This window comes from Artemia sp. Qi Xiang Cuo, chromosome 3, assembly GCF_049724085.1.
Source record: "Artemia sp. Qi Xiang Cuo chromosome 3, ASM4972408v1, whole genome shotgun sequence".
Classification (NCBI taxonomy): Eukaryota; Metazoa; Arthropoda; class Branchiopoda; order Anostraca; family Artemiidae; genus Artemia; species Artemia sp. Qi Xiang Cuo.
Genome location: NC_142796.1, coordinates 21,183,302 through 21,204,627, shown reverse-complemented (window position 1 = coordinate 21,204,627; position 21,326 = coordinate 21,183,302). Strand labels below are relative to the sequence as shown.

General features: G+C 36.5%; 1 protein-coding gene across 2 annotated transcripts in view; it reads left to right on the top strand.

The window, feature by feature from the left end:
* MED9 (mediator complex subunit 9) overlaps positions 1-20,112 on the top strand; it is a 30,404-nt gene extending 10,292 nt beyond the window's left edge. For both annotated transcript variants that reach the window (XM_089086844.1, XM_089086845.1), the window contains exons 2-3: positions 14,987-15,092; positions 19,832-20,112. In XM_089086844.1, the coding sequence (XP_088942970.1) occupies positions 14,987-15,092; positions 19,832-19,978 (253 nt within the window). In that variant the 3' untranslated portion in view covers positions 19,979-20,112. The remainder of the gene's footprint in view (positions 1-14,986; positions 15,093-19,831) is intronic.
* Positions 20,113-21,326: the final 1,214 nt, after the last annotated feature.

Here is a 21,326-nt window from a genome sequence, read left to right as displayed (position 1 = left end):
TTAATGCAGGTTTTGATTTTGGCTCACCGTACATGAATAATAAAAACAAAATTGGCATATTATATTTGGTTAAATGGCTTTCTCGAAACTTGTTTAATTTTTTTTACGAACGTTTTTATTAGTAATAAATATACGTAACTTAGAATTAACTTACGTAACGAACTTCTATATTCATAAATTTTTAACACGTATATTAGGGGGTTCGCCCCCTAGTCATAACGCTGCTCTTTAAACTATATTTCTAATTTTTTTTTCCGGTTATTTAAAAATTACCTCTTAATCACAATCAGTTGATCATTTTAAAAACTTGTTTTTTTTTTATTTAATTCCGGATCTTTCTCTTTAATAATGCTGGAACATCCGGTGCCCCCTTCATAGCAATATCCCTTCCCCCATGAAAACATCCTTCGTGGAAAGATCATGCCATATCGCCCCTGAGCCTCCCCTTCCCCCACCTACCAGAAAAAATCTCCTCTGAAAAAGTCTGTATACTTCCCAATAACCAATACTATATGTTAACATTGAGTAAAGTTCATAACTTTCAGCCCTCCCCCTGGGGACTTTGGGGGATCAAGTCATCCTAAAAGACATTTTTATCATATTTTCGACCATGCTGAACAAAATGGCTATCTCAAAATTTTGGTCGGGTGACTTTGGGAAAAAATGAGCGTGGGAGGGGGCCTAGTTGCCCTCCATTTTTTGTCACTTAAAAAGGGCACTAAAACTTCTGATTTCCGTTCGAATGAGCCCTCCCACGATATTCTAGGACCACTGGGTCGATACGATCACCCCTGGGAAAAAAAAAAAAACAAATAAACAAACAAACAAACAAACAAACAAATAAACACGCATCCGTGATCTTTCTTCTGGCAAAAGATGCAAAATTTCACATTTTTGTAGATAGGAGCTTGAAAACTCTGCAGTAGGGTTCTCTGATATGCTGAATATGATGGTGTGATTTTCATTAAGGTTCTATAACTTTTAGGGGGTCTTTCCCCCTTTTTTTGACAGTCAGCTTAATTTTCTCAGGCGCGTAACCTTTGATGGGTAGCTCTAAACTTGATGAAAGTTATATATTTGAAATCAGCATTGAAATCTGATTCTTTTGATGTATCTATTGGTATCAAAAACCCGTTTTCTAGAGTTTCGGTTACCATTGAGCCGGGTCGCTCCTTACTTACAGTTCGTTACCACGAACTGTTTGATTGTTAAGTGTGCAAGTTTACTTTTTTTTTTTTTTTTTTTTTTTTTTTTTTTTTTCTTGATGTACTCTGCTTCTTTTTTATAGTGGGTAATAAATAAATTATTATTATTTTTATTATTATAGCATGTCAAAAAGGCAAAAACTGTTATAAGTCAATAAAACAATGAACAAGAATAGGTCCTATAAATAAAAAAATTAAAGGGATTTAAAAAAAAGGAAGGAAAAACAAAACAAGTGAACAAATCCAAAATTTGGGCATTGCCTGTACAAATTGATAAGAATAGTGAAACTAGTAGGATGTTTTGTTTACTATTTTCTTAATTTATATTAAAGACAAAGGTTTTCTCATATCTGGATGTATAGCTACAAATGGGGGATAAGGTTGGAGCAGGCTGGGGAACTACCTGAAAGGGTACAATCTGGGTGGAAAGTGTCTTTTTGGAAAAATGTGTTCTATACAAGGGTTTGTTGTTGTTGTTTATTCTTTTAAATGATGGTACAATATAAATCTCTTGAAATAAAGCATTTCTAAACTAGCCTTTTTTTAGAGTGGAAGAGTATAGGACATCCTAGAAATGCCAGAGTTTCAAACTGGACAAGCACATCCAAGATGAGGGTGGACAAAGGAGTATATATCCTTAAAGAATGGGGAAGGGGATACCAAGTTTATTTGGAAGCTTAAGCAGGGGGATATTTGCATTAGCTAAATGGATGATATTTTTAACATGGATGCCCTACTTTAAAATAGAAGAGTTCCAATTTTAAAATTTGTAGCTTCTAAGGTTATATGGACTACCATTTAGTCCTTTCACTCCAAATTGTGAGACCAAGTAATTTAGAGGAGGACACAGAAATTTCAGGAGGGATAAGAATCAGGAAATAGTGAAGTAATTTAACAAAACAAGTTGGCATTGTCATGGATTTAGAAGGGCTTACCCTCATGTAAACTTCTAAGGCAATTTACAACAACTGTAGAGTGATCAATGAGTTTGCATCTGTCAGAAGACTCCTCAGTCAGGCTGTTAATCATGACTCAGAGAAGGAGGGGCTTTGGAGAGTAGCTTGAGGAACTCCATTGTGTACAGGGAAAGGATTGGAATATTGATTTGAACATTTAACTGCTTCTGATGTATTTGATAAGAAGGAGGCAACCAATTTAATGAAAGTAGAGTTAGTACTAAATTCAATGACAAGTTTTTCAACTAATTTATTTTGATTAACAAGATCAAATTCTTTTTCGAAACCAATAGAAATTATATTGTAGCCAAGTATTCAGTTCTTCAAGAGTTATTCCAATGGTGTTGAACAAGGTAATTGGGAGTTGAAGTGGATTTGAAGTTCCCAAATTGCCTCAGGTTGGATTTTTTCCTTGAGCCCATGTGCAAGGAATCCTTCATAAGGTTTCAAGAATATAGAAGTTTAAGAAATAGAACAAATACCTTCAAAACCAGTCTTTCCATTTTTTTTTCTTAAAGGGATTATGAAATTTTGCTTCCATGTTTATAGAAATTGCCTAGAGTTGGGAATCTCATTGAAAAGAACAGACAAGGATATTGAAAGGAAATAGCTTTAGGCACTAAAAAAGGGGACAAGGGATATCTATAGGGGAAACACTTGTTTTTATTACCCTCCCAATCAGTGGTGTATCCAGGATTTTGTTTCAAGGGGGGTGGGGCCGTCAGTCTACCTTTTTATAGCAGTCATGTGAGCAAGAAAATTATCTATCATAGTGCAAGATTTCAGGCGGAGGGGTATGGGGGGGGGGGGTAGCTAGGTAAATAAATGAAAAGTAAACACTTGTCGTGAGTATTTCTAGTTGTCGACTTTTTTGGTTTGAGAATGGATGACAAAATTTTGCCAACAAAGTCAGAATTAAAAAAAAAAGTTAGAAGCAGTGAGAGTTTCTATTTTGGGCGAGTAGATGTTTTGGAACTGCCACGAAGCAGCAGAATTTAGAAAATATAAAAAACGAAGTGCATTATTCCTTATATTTGCCTATAGGACCCTTGTTTTAGGGAACCAAATAAATAAAAAATAATATTATATCAGACAATTGCCCAGAATTTGGTTTCAGAGGGGTGGGGGCCTCAGTCTACCTAATATAGCAGCCATGAAAGCAAGAAATGTATTGATATTAACATTGTTTACAGAGGATGAAGCACAATTAAAGTTTAAAAAACAGAATCACCTGCACTTAGAGAAAGGAGCAACGAAAGACGACCTAACCTCTCACAGTAACAGCCGCCAGTCTTTTTTGGCTGCTAATTGATCAAAAACTTGGTCAGCATCGACCTGGATATCGTGGTTCAGGGTCATGTGAGCTAGTCCGTTCAGACGCTCCTCGCCCGTTGAGCTCCGCAGATAGGTTTTGAATCGCTTAAGATAGCTAAAGCTCCTCTCAGCAGAAGTGGTAGTCACTGGTAATGTCTGAAAAATCGTCAAAAGTCTTCAGATGCATGGGAAAAATTTTGCATCACATGACGCAAGAGTCGAAGCAACAGTTGATGGTTCCTCAGACATTCCGAGCCACTTCTGTTTCCAAAGGACTAACTCACTTTCGAGCGCATGTCTACCCCCATGAAATCCCTAGTAAACAGCAACAGCGTTCACAAATTCATTAATTTTTAATGACTCGCTGTTAGCTGGCAAAAGCCTTCCGATTTTTTGAAAGATGCCTCCTGATGGCGCAAAAATCTTTGATCAAATTCTTCAATAAGTGAAGCAAAGTAAGGTCCGAACAATGACTCGCGATAAAAAACCTTGACGGACTCATTATTGTTGCTGGACTTTTGGTGGATAGACCTTGGAACAGTCAGAGTGCCATTTAACTCTTGTGCCAGCTCATAGGCTTTCTGAAAAATGGTTTCAAAATTATTTTGTTTTGACTGCAGTAAAGTATCAGAACATAGCTTAACATGCCGACAGCACTCAACTAAGTCTAAATCTTCGGCTTACAGCGCCTTAGAGACAGAGAGCATTATGGCACTTACAAACTCTAGCATAGCCATTGTGAACATAGAACTAAATTCGCTTGCTGCTGAAACCAACGCATTCGCTTTTGAAATAACTTCCGTATCGCACTGTATGCTACCAACTATTTCCTCTAGTACGGAAATAATCGCACAATACAAAGAAATAAAAACTAAAATGCAATCATGACACTTCACCCATCTCGTTTCGCACAACTTCACAAGGTTCCTCACAGGACTATCGAGACAAATGACAGCGACTGCTTCTATAAGCATATTCGTTCTTTTTGGTGAGGATAATAAAAATGATATAATCTGCTGTATAGTAGCAAAGGTTGACCTAACAAGTCCTAACCTACTAGTTTTACATAAAGCCAAATTTAAGCTGTGTGATGCACAATGGGTGTAGATCAGATGCGAATAATTTTTCCTAATTTCTGCCTGTGCACCAGAATAGAAGCCTGACATGTTGCTGGCCCAATCAAAACCAACCCCTACAAATTTCTCAATTTTTAAGCCAAACGTAATGCATTGGCTGATGATTTGTTTCGCTACTGCAGAGCCGGTGAGATTTCCGGAAACAGAAAACCCAAGAAACCGCTCTTCAAGTAAAGCACGGGTTTCATATTAGTATTTGACTACAAGAACTAACTAGAACTAATTAGGCTTGTCAGCATGTGTATCAATAACTGTACAACGAACCTGAAGAATCCTTTGACGCTATATGCTGATGACTGCAAGCTCCTAAAAACTTGCATATCAAACAGTTTGTGGTAACGAACTGTAAGTAAGGAGCGACCCAGCTCAATGGTAACCGAAAGTCTAAAAAACGGAATTTTGATACCAATAGATACATCAAAAGAATCAGATTTTAATTGTGATTTCAAATATATAAGTTTCATCAAGTTTAATTTTACTCATCAAAAGTAACGCGCCTGGGAAAATTTGGCTTATTTTCGAAAAAAGGGGAAAAGACTTCCTAAAAGTTATAGAACCTTAATGAAAATCACACCGTCATATTCAACGTATCAGAGAACGGTACTGTAGAGGTTTCAAGCTTCTATCTACAAAAATGTGGCATTTTTCAGTTTTTGCCAGAAGAAAGATCACAGATGCATGTTTATTTGTTTTTTTTTTGTTTTTTTTTCTTTTTCGCAGGGGTAATCGTATTGACCCAGTGATCCTAGAATATCGTGAGAGGGCTCATTCGAACGGAAATCGAAAGTTCTAGTGCCCTTTTAAGTGACCAAAAAAATCGGAGGGCAACTTGGCCCCCTCCCACGGGAGGATGACTTAATCCCCCATTGTTCCCAGGGGAAGGGCTGCAAGTTATAAACTTTGCCCATTGTTTACATATAGTGTTGGTTAACTGCAAGTATACAGGCGTTTTCAGGAGGATTTTTTTTCTAGGGGGGGGGTCGGGTTTAGAGTAGGGGATACGTACAACGAACCTGAAGAATCCTTTGACGCTATATGCTGATGACTGCAAGCTCCTAAAAACTTGCATATCAAACAGTTTGTGGTAACGAACTGTAAGTAAGGAGCGAACCGGCTCAATGGTAACCGCAAGTCTAAAAACGGAATTTTGATATCAATAGATACATCAAAAGAATCAGATTTTAATTGTGATTTCAAATATATAAGTTTCGTCAAGTTTAATTTTACTCATCAAAAGTAACGCGCCTGGGAAAATTTGGCTTATTTTCGAAAAAAGGGGAAAAGACTTCCTAAAAGTTATAGAACCTTAATGAAAATCACACCATCATATTCAACGTATCAGAGAACGCTACTATAGAGGTTTCAAGCTTCTATCTACAAAAATGTGGAATTTTTCAGTTTTTGCCAGAAGAAAGATCACAGATGCATGTTTATTTGGTTTTTTTTTTGTTTTTTTTTTCTTTTTCGCAGGGGTAATCGTATCGTTGAACGTTGATAAGTGCGAATATACTTCATTTAATTCGGGTGCGAGTCTCCCTCTTAACTGTGGTTTTTCCTCTGTTCCCTGTGTCTTTTCTTTTCAGGGGCTTGGTATACAAATTACTAAAAATAAAAAAACACTTGGGGCGCTTACAGTTTCTAATGAAAAAAAAAAAAAAAAAAACAACAAAAATCAGGTAGGAAATTCAAAAATCTTTGCAAAAAGTGGGAGTTACAATAGACACGCGCGTGGGAAATTATTATTCATTTTGCAATCATTATATTATTTTTCATCTGGTTTTCTTCCAATTCTGAAGCCTAAAGATCTGAATTCTATCCGAACTTATTATTTTAAATTTTCTCGGTACCTTTTGTGCCTCCCTCCGTGGTTCCGGAACCGGCATCTAATATCGCGATTCGGCCTCCCTGATTTACGGGAAAAAGTGACTGTGCTTGCGGGAAAGCTGTCGTTATCCGCAGGTCTTACTGCGCACCATAATTTACGTCGTTTTATTTAAATAATTGTTAAGTGTGCAATTTTACTTTTTTTTTTTTTTTTTTTTTTTTTTTTTTTGTTCTTGATGTACTCTACTTCTTTTTTATAGTGGGTAATAAATAAATTATTGTTATTTTTATTATTATAGCATGTCTCATAAGGTAAAAACTGTTATAAGTCAATAAAACAATGAACAAGAATAGGTCCTATAAATAAAAAAATTAAAGGGATTTAAAAAAAAGGAAGGAAAAACAAAACAAGTGAACAAATCCAAAATTTGGGCATTGCCTGTACAAATTGATAAGAATAGTGAAACTAGTAGGATGTTTTGTTTACTATTTTCTTAATTTATATTAAAGACAAAGGTTTTCTCATATCTGGATGTATAGCTACAAATGGGGGATAAGGTTGGAGCAGGCTGGGGAACTACCTGAAAGGGTACAATCTGGGTGGAAAGTGTCTTTTTGGAAAAATGTGTTCTATACAAGGGTTTGTTGTTGTTGTTTATTCTTTTAAATGATGGTACAATATACATCTCTTGAAATCAAGCATTTCTAAACTAGCCTTTTTTTAGAGTGGAAGAGTATAGGACATCCTAGAAATGCCAGAGTTTCAAACTGGACAAGCACATCCAAGATGAGGGTGGACAAAGGAGTATATATCCTTAAAGAATGGGGAAGGGGATACCAAGTTTATTTGGAAGCTTAAGCAGGGGGATATTTGCATTAGCTATATTGATGATATTTTTAACATGGATGTCCTACTTTAAACTAGAAGAGTTCCAATTTTAAAATTTGTAGCTTCTAAGGTTATATGGACTACCATTTAGTCCTTTCACTCCAAATTGTGAGACCAAGTAATTTAGAGGAGGACACAGAAATTTCAGGAGGGATAAGAATCAGGAAATAGTGAAGTAATTTAACAAAACAAGTTGGCATTGTCATGGATTTAGAAGGGCTTACCCTCATGTAAACTTCTAAGGCAATTTACAACAACTGTAGAGTGATCAATGAGTTTGCATCTGTCAGAAGACTCCTCAGTCAGGCTGTTAATCATGACTCAGAGAAGGAGGGGCTTTGGAGAGTAGCTTGAGGAACTCCATTGTGTACAGGGAAAGGATTGGAATATTGATTTGAACATTTAACTGCTTCTGATGTATTTGATAAGAAGGAGGCAACCAATTTAATGAAAGTAGAGTTAGTACTAAATTCAATGACAAGTTTTTCAACTAATTTATTTTGATTAACAAGATCAAATTCTTTTTCGAAACCAATAGAAATTATATTGTAGCCAAGTATTCAGTTCTTCAAGAGTTATTCCAATGGTGTTGAACAAGGTAATTGGGAGTTGAAGTGGATTTGAAGTTCCCAAATTGCCTCAGGTTGGATTTTTTCCTTGAGCTCATGTGCAAGGAATCCTTCATAAGGTTTCAAGAATATAGAAGTTTAAGAAATAGAACAAATACCTTCAAAACCAGTCTTTCCATTTTTTTTTCTTAAAGGGATTATGAAATTTTGCTTCCATGTTTATAGAAATTGCCTAGAGTTGGGAATCTCATTGAAAAGAACAGACAAGGATATTGAAAGGAAATAGCTTTAGGTACTAAAAAAGGGACAAGGGATATCTATAGGGGAAACACTTGTTTTTATTACCCTCCCAATCAGTGGTGTATCCAGGATTTTGTTTCAAGGGGGGTGGGGCCGTCAGTCTACCTTTTTATAGCAGTCATGTGAGCAAGAAAATTATCTATCATAGTGCAAGATTTCAGGCGGAGGAGTATGGGGGGGGGGGTAGCTAGGTAAAGAAATGAAAAGTAAACACTTGTCGTGAGTATTTCTAGTTGTCGACTTTTTTGGTTTGAGAATGGATGACAAAATTTTGCCAACAAAGTCAGAATTAAAAAAAAAAGTTAGAAGCAGTGAGAGTTTCTATTTTGGGCGAGTAGATGTTTTGGAACTGCCACGAAGCAGCAGAATTTAGAAAATATAAAAAACGAAGTGCATTATTCCTTATATTTGCCTATAGGACCCTTGTTTTAGGGAACCAAATAAATAAAAAATAATATTATATCAGACAATTGCCCAGAATTTGGTTTCAGAGGGGTGGGGGCCTCAGTCTACCTAATATAGCAGCCATGAAAGCAAGAAATGTATTGATATTAACATTGTTTACAGAGGATGAAGCACAATTAAAGTTTAAAAAACAGAATCACCTGCACTTAGAGAAACGAGCAACGAAAGACGACCTAACCTCTCACAGTAACAGCCGCCAGTCTTTTTTGGCTGCTAATTGATCAAAAACTTGGTCAGCATCGACCTGGATATCGTGGTTCAGGGTCATGTGAGCTAGTCCGTTCAGACGCTCCTCGCCCGTTGAGCTCCGCAGATAGGTTTTGAATCGCTTAAGATAGCTAAAGCTCCTCTCAGCAGAAGTGGTAGTCACTGGTAATGTCTGAAAAATCGTCAAAAGGCTTCAGATGCATGGGAAAAATTTTGCATCACATGACGCAAGAGTCGAAGCAACAGTTGATGGTTCCTCAGACATTCCGAGCCACTTGTTTCCAAAGGACTAACTCACTTTCGAGCGCATGTCTACCCCCGTGAAATCCCTAGTAAACAGCAACAGCGTTCACAAATTCATTAATTTTTAATGACTTGCTGTTAGCTGGCAAAAGCCTTCCGATTTTTTGAAAGATGCCTCCTGATGGCGCAAAAATCTTTGATCAAATTCTTCAATAAGTGAAGCAAAGTAAGGTCCGAACAAAGACTCGCGATAAAAAACCTTGACGGACTCATTATTGTTGATGGACTTTTGGTGGATAGACCTTGGAACAGTCGGAGTGCCATTTAACTCTTGTGCCAGCTCATAGGCTTTCTGAAAAATGGTTTCAAAATTATTTTGTTTTGACTGCAGTAAAGTATCAGAACATAGCTTAACATGCCGACAGCACTCAACTAAGTCTAAATCTTCGGCTTACAGCGCCTTAGAGACAGAGAGCATTATGGCACTTACAAACTCTAGCATAGCCATTGTGAACATAGAACTAAATTCGCTTGCTGCTGAAACCAACGCATTCGCTTTTGAAATAACTTCCGTATCGCACTGTATGCTACCAACTATTTCCTCTAGTACGGAAATAATCGCACAATACAAAGAAATAAAAACTAAAATGCAATCATGACACTTCACCCATCTCGTTTCGCACAACTTCACAAGGTTCCTCACAGGACTATCGAGACAAATGACAGCGACTGCTTCTATAAGCATATTCGTTCTTTTTGGTGAGGATAATAAAAATGATATAATCTGCTGTATAGTAGCAAAGGTTGACCTAACAAGTCCTAACCTACTAGTTTTACATAAAGCCAAATTTAAGCTGTGCAAGGCACAATGGGTATAGATCAGATGTGAATAATTTTTCCTAATTTCTGCCTGTGCACCAGAATAGCAGCCTGACGTGTTGCTGGCCTAATCAAAACCAGCCCCCACAAATTTATCCATTTTTAAGCCAAACGTAATGCATTGGCTGATGATTTGTTTCGCTACTGCAGAGCTGGTGAGATTTCCGGAAACAGAAAACCCAAGAAACCGCTCTTCAAGTAAAGCACGGGTTTCATATTAGTATTTGACTACAAGAACTAACTAGAACTAATTAGGCTTGTCAGCATGTGTATCAATAACTGTACAACGAACCTGAAGAATCCTTTGACGCTATATGCTGATGACTGCAAGCTCCTAAAAACTTGCATATCAAACAGTTCGTGGTAACGAACTGTAAGTAAGGAGCGACCCGGCTCAATGGTAACCGAAAGTCTAAAAAACGGAATTTTGATACCAATGGATACGTCAAAAGAATCAGATTTTAATTGTGATTTCAAATATATAAGTTTCATCAAGTTTAATCTTACTCATCAAAAGTTACGCGCCTGGGAAAATTTGGCTTATTTTCGAAAAAAGGGGAAAAGACTTCCTAAAAGTTATAGAACCTTAATGAAAATCACACCATCATATTCAACGTATCAGAGAACGCTACTGTAGAGGTTTCAAGCTTCTATATACAAAAATGTGGAATTTTTCAGTTTTTGCCAGAAGAAAGATCACAGATGCATGTTTATTTGTTTTTTTTTGTTTTTTTTTTATTTTTCGCAGGGGTAATCGTATTGACCCAGTGATCCTAGAATATCGTGAGAGGGCTCATTCGAACGGAAATCGAAAGTTCTAGTGCCCTTTTAAGTGACCAAAAAAATCGGAGGGCAACTTGGCCCCCTCCCACGGGAGGATGACTTAATCCCCCATTGTTCCCAGGGGAAGGGCTGCAAGTTATAAACTTTGCCCATTGTTTACATATAGTGTTGGTTAACTGCAAGTATACAGGCGTTTTCAGGAGGATTTTTTTTCTAGGTGGGGGGTCGGGTTTAGAGTAGGGGATACGTGGGAGGATCTTTCCATGGAGGATATTTCCTTGGTGGAGGGGAAATTTCTATGAAGGGGGCGCCAGATTTCCCAGCATTATTTAAAAACAATCAGAAATTAAATAAAAAAACAAGTTTTTTTTCAACTGAAAGTAAGAAGCAACATTAAAACTTAAAACGAACAGAAATTATTGCTTATATGTGGGGGTTCGCCCTTTAGTCAATATCTCGCTCTTTACGCTACAGTTTTTTTAGTACTTTCAAAAGAGCCATCTATTCTACCGGCCTTTGTGATTCAGGGGTTTGTGATTCGGACAAAATTCGAACCTTAGCGTAAAGAGCAAGGTATTGACTAGGGAGCGAAGTCCCTAATATACGTAATAAAAATGTACGAATATAGAAATTCGTTACGTAAGTTAATTCGTAAGTTACGTCAGAGCAAAGATACCTATGAGGTTTCAAAGCGCATCGGACTGGCCATCAGCGGCGCAAAGACTAAAGTATTGGCTCTCAACCAACCTGCTCCTTGCCAAGTTACCCTCGACGGTGAGCCAATAGAAAGCGTTGAGGAATTCAAGTATCTTGGCTCTATCATAACACCTGATGGCGGAGCTGAAAGGGATATATCTGCCCGCATAGCAAAAGCCTGGGGAGTGTTTACTAGTCTGGAAAAAGCATTATGGACCAGACAGGAGATCTCAACCAAAACAAAAGTCAGAATCTATGGTGCAACTGTTCGAGCAGTACTTCTGTATGCTTGCGAGACATGGCCGATCAAGACTGAAGATGCGAGAACTTTGGACGTGTTCAACCACCGCTGCCTTCGTTACATCCTCCGCATTAAGAGATGGGACAGGATTTCTAATAGTGAAGTAAGGAGTCGCTGTGGCCAATCAGAAGAGCTATCGCTTATCATTAAAAGACGTCACCTGAAGCTCCTCGGCCACACATTGCGTCGTCCCGAAGCCATGATGTGTCAAGACGTCCTTGTCTGTGAACCAGCCCCTCCTGGAAACGAAATCAGGAGGATAAAAGAAGAAACTGTGGCAAAAATTTAAGTAGGATCTGGAACCATGGGGAGGATTCAGGAGACACGGTCGGAGATGGGACAAAGACTGGCTGAAGATCGCCAGAGAAGCTGCAGCCGACAGGTCCAAGTGGTCTTCGGAAGTCATCCCAAGATCCTTTGGTGCCGGGCAGGACAGTTCATCGTCTGGTTCCCGCCGAAAGTAAAAGTAAGTAAAGTAAAATTTTGAGAAAGCCAATTAACCAAAAAAAAGGAAAATTAATATGCGAATTTCTTTTTAATTATTCATGTACGGTGAGCCAAAATCAAAGCTACATTAATTCAAAAACGTTCAGAAATTAACTAAAAAAAACAAGTTTTTTTGACTGAAAGTAAGAAGCGACATTAAAACTTAAAATGAACAGAAATTATTCCGTATATGAAAGGGGCTTTCCCCTCCTCAACACCTCGCTCTTTACACTAATGTTTTTATTGTTTTAAAAAATAAACTTGTGAGACAGAGCCAAACTTTAGCGTAAAGAGCGAGGTGTTGAGGAGGGGAAAACTCTTTTCATATACGGAATGATTTCTGTTCGTTTTAAGTTTTAATGTCGCTCCTTACTTTCAGTTAAAAAAACTTGTTTTTTTTAGTTAATCACATAGGAGATGCCCAGCCTGAGGCAGTCAGTGAGAAGAAGGACCTGGGGGTTATTGTTCACAATTAGCTGAAGTTTCACTGCAACACATAAGCTCAAATTGCAAAAGCAAACCAAGCCCTTGGCCTCATAAAGCGAACATTTACCACCAGGAAGTTGGGAGTGATTACGAAACTGTACAAAGCCATGGTCGGTCCTCACCTGGAATTTGGCATGACCCTAGCCTCTCCGTACTATAAGACAGATGTGAAACTAATTGAGAGTGTCCAAATAAGAGCAACTAAGCTTATTTCTGCATTCCCAGACAAATCTTACAAGGACCATCTCACCTTGCTCAAACTCCCTACCTTAGTATACCGTAAGAAAAGAGGAGACGTAATAGCAACTCGTAAGTTGCTAGAAATTGACCTATTAAGTCATGTCTTTTCCCCGTCCTTCTCAACTACTACAAGAGGACACACCAAGAAGCTGCACCCCCCGTTGCATCAAGCGAGAGCGCCAACAGTTCTTCTCAGTCCGTTCCGTCCCACTCTGGAACAGTCTATCCGAAGCCACCGTCCAATCTAAAACTCTAGATGCCTTTAAGAAAGGAGTTGATCAAGACTCGGCCAACGCCGAATGGAGGCTGAACTGGGATGTCAAATCATAACCTTGAAACACCACCAGCGAGATTTCTACAGGAGGCTCAACACCACCTTATCTCGCTGGACATGCGATTTAAGGTAATTTTCTTTCTTTCCTCTCGTGTGACCTTTCCGTTTCAATGCTTAGCTTACACTGGAATTATAGCAGCGTTTGTAACTTTGAATGAACTATTGCCTCTTAGTCTGATTCCTTATCGCAATTCATTCATTGTAGAGAAGCTAGTGCTTATAGCTGCAGGGGTTAAACAGTGAGAAAAATTTCTTGACATTTTGTATGATTACAGGAGGTGATTGCACGTTTGATGATAAAATAATGATATAAGCTTGCTGGAGAAATGGATAGCCATTTAACAAGAAATGAAAAAAAGAACGGGTGTTGCAAATAACTTAAAAGTTTGAATATTTCGGAACTTACTATATTGGCACTTAAAAAAAAAGAAGAAAAGAAATTTCGGGAGGGGCCCGGGCCGCTCCGGCCCCCCTGGATACGCTACTGCTCCCAATTCCTCTTCTGATCTCCAAAGGAAAAATAAAGGGTAAAAAATGGGGAAGGCTTTGGACAATGGAAGCAAGGACTTTGTTAAGGCTATTGATGGTAACTTCAGGGCAAAGAGCAATCAGGAAGGTAATACTGGTGATCAGCAGACAGCAAGGGAGAATAATTAGTTTTTATTAAAGGATAATTTCGATGTGTAAAATCCCTCAAACCTGAGTCACATTGATAGAGTAGCCAAAAGAGATAAAATGAAGGGGATGTCATGGGGATAGGGTAGGAAGAAGTCAGTTTTGGAGGGTTCTTGAGAGGAGGGAACAGAAAGTAAGATGGTTCTAGAAAAAGGAAGTAGGGTGGAGTGTGTCTGAGAGGAGAGGGACTGGGTTTATTTTGGCAAATGAAGGATGAAGGTTCAAACCAGTTGCCAACTTCTGGGAAGCCAAAAAAGGATCATGAATATAAGTAAGAGGAGATCAGAGAAGGGTCTGAGTAAAGTAAAGTGACCTGCAAGGGTTGGGTGGCTGGATTAACTTGACATGAGGTAGTGGTCATTGATGGATGTTTGATAAGGGAGGAACTTGTTCTTAAAGTATTGCCTAAGAAAATGAGACTTTCCAACTTTGGATTTATGACTAGATTCTACATGGGCTACATGGGATTCTACATATTTGGAGCCAAATATGTAGGCTGTTGCAACTAATACAACACCCACTTGATGCTAATTTAGATACAAGGGCTTGTTCAAAATTGTCCTTAAATTTAGAAGACTGGTTGACACAAGGAAAAATCAATCTAAACACAATAAAGAACAACTTTTTTTTGTTCACACTTATAAAAAAAGGAACAAACTCTAGGTCTAAATCCATTCCGCTTTTCAAGATTAGAAATCGTAATTGCACGGTTGTGAGGATACTTTCTAGCCAATTTATAATTACCATGTTTGAAAAAGACAATTTTTTTTTCACTTGTACTTCCTGAATTGATTTTTTGATGGAACTTGCTTGAACTTAGATCATGTCCAGGTTTGCACCTCTCGCCTAATCTGCAAGAACCAGCCAAAATTATGTTTACACACTTATGTACTACAGGGAACGTTTCCCAATTTGTGTAGAGAATATCAAATATTCTTAAATTTTATCATTACAATTACTTGTTCATTTGGATTTCTTTAAATTGTTTTGTTTTACAGATTTGAAAAAGATACTGCTGATATTAGTCAAAGGAAAGCAGACTCCCAAGAGGCTTCACAGAAATTACTTGAACTACATAAGAAAATTGACATAGCCCGAGAATTGGTAAATTGCATTCAAATTTTGACCGTTATTTCACCCAAATACACTTGGGAATGGGACAGGGGGAGGGAAGTTGTTAAATGAATTTATTTAAGGTTATGTGCCTGCTGCCTTAAAAAGTTTACTTTAAGGTCTATATTTTTCTTAGGATCATTAATGGGGTCTGGTCAATCACCACTGCTCTAGTTGACCCATGGCCCCATACTTGCCCACATGGAAATTTCCCGCCTTTTGGAGCGACGGGCCTATCTTCCAAAGAAAATTGTATACTTGAGTGGTAAAAACTTACTGTTTCATGTGCTAGCATATTTGTGGATCAGTACCTGAATACAGGAAAAGATACATTTTAAAGTCATGATTTTCTCATGGGGGATGGGGTATGGTCCTTTGGAACAATCTAAGGGGAGTTACACCTGTTGAGTGCAAGTATTTATACTATGATAGCCATCTTAACGAATGTGTAACTTTTAAGTTGAGGGAGAACAGTTTCCAGGAATTAACCCAGAAGTTTTTTTTTCGCACTAATTTTAGGTGGAACCTGTCCCCCTTCTCATATATACTCAACGCCTGTATTAAGTAACATATTGGAAATGAAAACCCAAGTTTTAGTTAATTTTCTGTTCATAATTATAGACAGCATTGCATAACTTATTTACAATCTCCTAATGATTTTATTATGCTATTTTAAACAAATATTTTTCAAAAAGTGTTTAATGTAGAAGAAAGGAGGGGGTCTTTTTTATTGTATTTTTTTTTCTTTATTGTATCTTTGCTAGGGCCATTGGTAATGTGTGAATACTAATTTTAACATGAACAAAGTAAAAGCTTTCAAAATATAGAATTAATGACCCAGTAGAAACATAAAGTAACTTTGAAGAGTAACAAATAAAAATTTGTTTTAATGTTAAGCAAACTGAACTACAAGAATAGTAATTTCCATTACTTGTCACTGGTTATCTATAATGTCATCAAATCGTTTCAAGAATTCTTCTAAATGTGACTTAAAGCAAGAAGTTTATTTTTTATCCGAATGTGTTATTAAAAGTCCTTAGACATAAAGAGGCTCTACAAATTCAGTTTGTTGTGTTAGGGTAAAGGTACCGATGATTCGACAGTGCAATTTTGGAACCCCTGTCGAAATTTCCTTCAAAACGGAATAACTCCGCTTAGCCGTGACTTGGAGCGCCATCTCCTTAAGCCGTTTTTGTATATCAACGGTAGGAAACGTTGAAACAATATCTAGTACACCCAGATAAGTAAAGAACATTTAATAGTCAGTTTCCTGTTTTCGACAAAAAAGGAGCTCCCGACAATTTTTCATGTATATAATGTTCAAACTGCTGTTACTTGGTTATTTATTTCAAAAGAAATTTGGGATTAGCAGGAATGCATTAAGATACATCTGATTTTATCTGAATTCTAGTCACATTAGCTTTTTCTTGATAAATTAAATTAGAATGGCAACAATTTTTACATTGTCGAAACTAGGTTTCATATGTCGAAAATTCTTGTTTAATGTAGTGGAATACCAGGTGCACTAAAAATGTTACTTCAGTCAAATTCAAACATAGATAATAGCTTCTATGAATTGATTTATTTCTTTTGCAAATATCTTGTAGTAACCTTGTTGAAATTTTCGACAGACAGCAACAGGCCCCTTCGAAAAATAGATGACTCTGTAGAAACATCACTGAATCTGTGAAATAAATGAGAAATAATTGATTTCAAAATTACAGGATTCACTGATGAAAATATAGCTTTTAAATTTATTGCTACCCACTACTTCCAAAAATTGTTGAGTGTTCACATGGAAGTAGCTTTTCCCTTTCCTTAGCACTTATCTATGAAACTAAAAAAAAATCAAATGTAGAAAATTTTATTTTCTGGGGGGGGGGCCTAAACGCCTAGAACCATGTCATAGAAATATCAAAAGCGCCCCCCCCAAAAAAAATCAAATTGAGAAAATTTTATTTTGTGGGGGGGGGGGGGGTAAACGCCCAGAACCAAGTCATAGAAATATCAGAAGTTACCCCCCCCCCCCAAAAAAAAAAAATCCTAAGCTGTGTTTTGGATGAAACTAAGAATTTGCATATGAAGATAAAATCCACTACATCAAATATAATGACAATAAACTTCTTAAATTTCTTAAAATCCACTCCCGTTTTCGTTGACCCTATCCCTTCCGAAATGCTAGTGAAACAATTTTGTTATACCAAGTAATACATATTTGATACGATTTTGTTAGTTTTATTACTTCTACTTTTTGCATAGTGTTTTATACTTTTATACATTAAATTAAGTTGAAGAAAAACAAAGAAACAAGAATATACGTGTCGAATACACCAGGTTCCGCCCACAGGTATTCCGCAAGTATTTCGACACATGTCGAATACACCAGGTTCTGCCCCCAAATATTCCCCAAGTATTTCGACACATGTCGAATTTAGATCCAACTTGCGTCGAAAACAGGTAACTTTTTTGTTGTGTCGAATTTGTAGGAGAAAATGCTCTAATTTTGGAAAATTGGAGTTTTTTACCCTTTTCAGATAAAACTTCTCATCAAACAATTAGATTCCTAGATGGTTTTCCTACATACTGAAACCCTTTTCAAACCGAAAGTCTTTAAATTAAAGACGTCTGGAGTAGAAAAATTGTTTGTTTTTTTTTACAAAAACTGTCGAATCATCGGTACCTTTACTGTTGAAGGTTCATCGCGCCCCCAAACTTTTACACTAGCATAGTATCACAAATTTCACTAGCTTGATATCATAATAGTTACACCTTTCTAATATCATAAGATTAAGTTGTTTATAAATTGTCAGGTTTTCAGAAGCGACTTAACAAAGTTAGTTAGAGGAGAAAACTAGTGTTTTTTTTACTGTTGATTGCGTAATATATAGTAATTTGATTAACTGAAGTTTGATTAACATAATAATTTGATTACTTTTGGTTGCGTCTGATAAATTCCAATGTTTCTCCTCTTTTATTGAAATTTGATGTCATCTTTCTAAAATGGGCCATGTAAAAGCATGGCGCTACAGTTTCGCGTACTTTTAACTATTGGGGGACCATTTTCCAGCTCAGCGCAACCATTTATATTACTTCTTGTTAGCTCCCCCCCCTATACAATCCATCATGGCTAGCTATACAGATTTAAAAATTGACTCATGTGATCAGACAAACGCAATATCAAAGGAATCAATGAGTGACCTTGTTTTGAAGAACAAATTACCTTCTCTTTTTATTTGCTTCAAAATGTCCCGATAATGATGGCAAAAACAGAGGGGGGGGGGGGCCCCCAACCTATTCCGCTGTAAAGGCTGAAATTGTCTAGGACAAGTTGCTTATTGCACAATTCTCCTGTGGATTGACATTCTTTAGAAGAAGGCAAAAATGTTATAACACAAATTAAGTATTCTGTGTGAGATATACAAAAGACTGAGTCTAATGCTTTGTAGAAGTTTTGCTAAATACAGGAATTCTCTTTAGCAATTTTTTATCTTTTATGCTCTATTTTAAAATAATTCAACCCCTCTTCGTCTGTTACGAGTAAAAGAGAAAAAAGAACTTCCAAGGATGCATAAAACGTTTGAATGCCACAAATTTATTGTGTAAAAGGAATTGATGTAATTTAAGTTTTTAAGCTTAGTTTCATCAGTAATTTAAGTTTTGTTTCAGTAATTTAAGTTTTTAAGCTTAGTTTCATCAGTAATTTAAGTTTTGTTTCAGTAATTTAAGTTTTTAAGCTTAGTTTCATCAGTAATTTAAGTTTTGTTTCAGTAATTTAAGTTTTTAAGCTGCTCATCATGTCTCTGTTATTCTGGTGTTATCACCTATTTGAGTTAGAGAAAACAATCCCTTCTGTTGTAATAGGGCTACTACAAGATAAAGAATAATTAAGTAAGTGTCATAATAGTAAATCTGGTTTAGTGTTCATACTAAAAAAACAACACAAAACTTGAGCAGTAGCTTTTTCTAGCCATAAATGAAGTTTTAGAAACTCCTTCTGTTTAGAAACTTTGTTTTCTGTTTTTTTTTTTTTTTTTTTTTTTTGGACTGTCTGCGGATAGTTCAATCATAAAAATTATTTTTGAGCTTCATCATAACGTATTCAGTAGGCATATTGAAAATAATAAGAAATTCTGATTAAATACGTTTTATCTGATCCATTTTCAAATGAAATCAACAATTTTCAAGATATAATCTTTTGGGCTTCAATATAAAGGATTTAGCATTTTTTCCATCATTTATGAAATTGTATCTGCTAATTCTACTGTGTAAGTCAGTTTGTGCAACAAAAAACGAATGATTAGACCTTTTTTTGTTTTTTATTGATCCAATTCGTCTAAAGCTGTAAGCACCGTATTCACTGAGGCAGATAAGAAGGGGGCTGGGACCAGCCCTCAATTGTTGCACCAGAAAAATATCCAATACCAAACCTGATTAGGTAATATGACCTAGTCTTATAGTTATCGATAAGCAGCCTTTAAGGAAATATTATTAAATATGCTTGTAATCAGAAAAAAATAACGCAAACCCAAGATTTGAATGAAAATCGTTCAAATTAAGGCACCATGCCGTTAATACTTTTTCTGTTTTAAAAAAAACCGTTTCAGTGTATATTTTCTGATTGCTCGAGCATAAGTAAAAATTGGTTTATTTATTCATGACATAATTGATTTATGGTGTGGGGCATCTCTCAGATCCAAGTTTTGAAATTTGATTGGAAACTGTCATTCTAGGTTAAGAAAATTGAAGGAATTGATTTGACTCCTGAAGATCAACTCAAACAGATTGAAAATCTTCGTCAGCAACTTGAATTAAAGCGGTCTCTTCTACTTAAGTACAGATCTTTGTGCAACTTTGAGCGACAAATCGAACAGCAATAATGCCACTCCGTTTTCTTACCAGGATTTTAATGGGACGTTTTTTAAATGACCCCCAATTAGTTCATAAACTGTCAGAATCCCCATTAATGAAGAGAGCAGCACAGGGTGTTGTTGGTACCTATCTTAAAGGGAAAGAAGCCGGTGAAAATTTAGTTCGATCAGAAACTGCTGCGAACGCAGCCGAAAGAGTCGACAAATTTAAAATGACCTTTAAGGAGGAGTTGAAAAAGGAGTTGGAGAACTTGAAGAAGGGAGAAGGACGTAAAAAAAGCTGATTTGACTTCTGCCTTAGCCATAGGGTGTGTTCTGGAACTGATTGATCGACGATGATCATTAATTATTTGTTATTATCTCTAGTCTAAGAAAGCAGAAAACAAATTTACCCTCTGAAATGCTTATAATACACTAAATAGTCCATTGCGCAATTATGGTGATAAAAATGTGTATAATTTGGTGTTATCCCTTTTCGCAGAACGAAGATGATAGTAATTGATTTGTGCTTCTTTATGATACTTGAGTTCTAGAACACATCCATAGTCCATGTTTTAGCAATTTATGTTATTATAAAATTTTCATGTATGAGATTATTGTTAGGATATTAAATAATATTCATTTCAAAGTTAATATGTAGTAACACCCAACTAGTAAATGTCTTCAAGTAAGGACCAATGTAAGAGTACAAATAAGAATAATCTGAGCTATGTACTTTAGACAACTATATTGTTTATGATTTTGAGGATATAGATCAATAGCGTCAATCCAGGACAATTAACGGGGGGGGGGTATTTGTTGTTTCTTTCAATTTTTTCAATGAAAATACAAAAAGAATTTTTAATGGAAATATAATAAAATTTATTTTTAAAAATCTAGGGGAGGGGGTAAATACCCCACCACCTACACCCTAATTCACACTAGTGTTTAAGAGAGAACAGAAAATTTTATTGTACAAAGCAAATACAACTTACTGACCCCATTTCATCCTCTAAGCATGGTTACAAAAAGTTAAGAGTTTAGCCTAAGGATTGGGGGATTGGAGGGAGGTGGTAGTTCTCCTCATATTTATGACAACTTCTGTGTATTTTAAGGTTTGACTTTGATTCTAGTTTTCACGCTGAAAAATTTGTTGTTTTCTGTCAAATTTGAATTCAAATGACTAAGATGTGTTAGAAAATTAGCACAGATGCTTGAAGTACAGTAACATTGTTTTTTGTCAGGTTATTCTGCATCAGAATCGTCACTTAAGTCTAATTAATGAAATCGAGTTTGAGAATCAAGTTAAAACATAATTTCGGAGTCCTATCTGTTGTCAATAAAAGAACATTATTTAAATATAGGTCACTACTCCACA